The sequence below is a fragment of the Austrofundulus limnaeus genome, unplaced genomic scaffold, assembly GCF_001266775.1.
Source record: "Austrofundulus limnaeus strain Quisiro unplaced genomic scaffold, Austrofundulus_limnaeus-1.0 Scaffold137, whole genome shotgun sequence".
Classification (NCBI taxonomy): Eukaryota; Metazoa; Chordata; class Actinopteri; order Cyprinodontiformes; family Rivulidae; genus Austrofundulus; species Austrofundulus limnaeus.
In genome coordinates this window covers 1,220,195-1,221,887 of record NW_013952539.1, presented here as the reverse complement: position 1 = coordinate 1,221,887, position 1,693 = coordinate 1,220,195, and the positions used below count along the sequence as shown (strand labels likewise).

General features: G+C 30.9%; 1 protein-coding gene across 1 annotated transcript in view; it reads right to left on the bottom strand.

The window, feature by feature from the left end:
- Window positions 1-900: 900 nt before the first annotated feature.
- Window positions 901-1,693, bottom strand: part of LOC106522797 (olfactory receptor 2T11-like) — a 5,308-nt gene continuing 4,515 nt past the window's right edge. Inside the window, exon 3 of the mRNA XM_014015972.1 lies at window positions 901-938. Within this exon, the coding sequence (XP_013871426.1) occupies window positions 901-938 (38 nt within the window). The remainder of the gene's footprint in view (window positions 939-1,693) is intronic.

The following is a 1,693-nucleotide window of genomic DNA, read 5'->3' as shown; positions in this document are numbered from 1 at the left end:
ATATATATATATGTGACACATTTTTACGTATTGATAACTTTGAACATTTCCCATTGCATTCTCTCAAAGCATAAATAATTTGGAACAAATGATTTAAACAGTGCCAACATATATAAAAACTTACGCACATCATGAAAATAATCATCAGAGTTCCCATATAAAAAGGCATCAGTGAGCATTAGTAATAAATACTGAAATTCAAAGAAAACGCTAAAATTAACATTTCAAATGCTGGAACAGCATGAACAACGTTTTGTCATTGTTTCACAGTTAAACGTTTCGTTCAAAGCCAGATGCTTGAATGGTGCACCTACCTTACACACATCCAGACAACACCATTGTTCCTCCACACTTTATACTGTATGTAACTTGGTTGGAAGTTATTCAGAGAATTGTGGGTGGGCCGATGCATGCACAGTTGATGAATTCGTACTGGGACAGGTACACGTTTAAAAAAATGAAATAATTTTAAGTGATCAGATTAAAAGTGTAAATTAGTCACATAAGACCAGAACACATTAGCAGGGGTTTTATATATCAGAGAAACTGGACTTCCCGAGTCCCATGCCTCTGGTTTTTCCTTTCTGTACCATATAGCAAAAAGCTAGAATTAAACATTTTTATGTTTTTAAATAACATTTGATCTCAATCATATGTCTATTTTATTGGTAATTATCCTCATGCAATTTTGATTGGTGATCAACTGATGTTTTCATCATCTAGCTTCTGGTTTCTGTTCTAAACTTTTACTTGCAACAATGTATTTTAATTACATTACGCACAATTGTTTTGTATTGTATAAAACCTGAAAATACTACCTAAAAAGTCATCCAACTCTTTGAGTAACTAAAACAACTTAGGATGAGATGATAAATAAACCAGTCGATACTTAAAGTTAAACTAGATGCTAGTGTGAATGCTTCTTGCTGAAAACATAAACTGAACACTGCTGACATTGAGCTGAGTATTTAATAGTGAAATTGTTAATGTAAGTTCAAATTTAAATAGTTAATAGCAGCAAAAAAGCCTAACTTTGGAGAAAACAATACACACAACAATACAATACAAACAATAAAAAGGAACAAAAATATAGATGAAAAAGCAGAAAACGGCTAAAAGCTAAAAAAGCTGAATAGAACAGAACTTCTGTAAGAAGCATATAGACCACAAATTTGCAGGAAAAAAGCAAAAACAGTAGGAAAAAAGCAAAAGAAAAGCAAAAAAGCCAATCTAAACTTAAAATTGCCAAAAAAGCTAAAATTAGTATAAAAHATCTAAACGTAGCAGCCACAAGTTGTGATTGGCACCCAGATAGTGAAAGAAATTTAAAATGAGCAGAAAAAAAATGCATAACAGTACAAAAAAGTTGCAATTTGTAATTAAATAGCTGAAACAGCCAAAATTTTAAGTAAAACAGCTAAAAAGTAGCTGGAAATTCTTTAATTAGCACAGTGAAGCATACGGAGCTCAAGGTTGCAGAACTTAAAACAGAAAAAAGTTGTAATAGCTACAAAAACTGTGTACTTAGTGTAGGGGTCACCCTGGTGAAAAAAACTTTTCTATTGTTTATTTTCTTTGTCTTTGATTTTATTTTTCTTAACTTATAAGAAGAAAATCATTTTAAAGTGTTTTTATTTTCTTTAAGTGAATAGGACAAAGTCCTATATATATGTTATCTCATTTAATCTTCTAT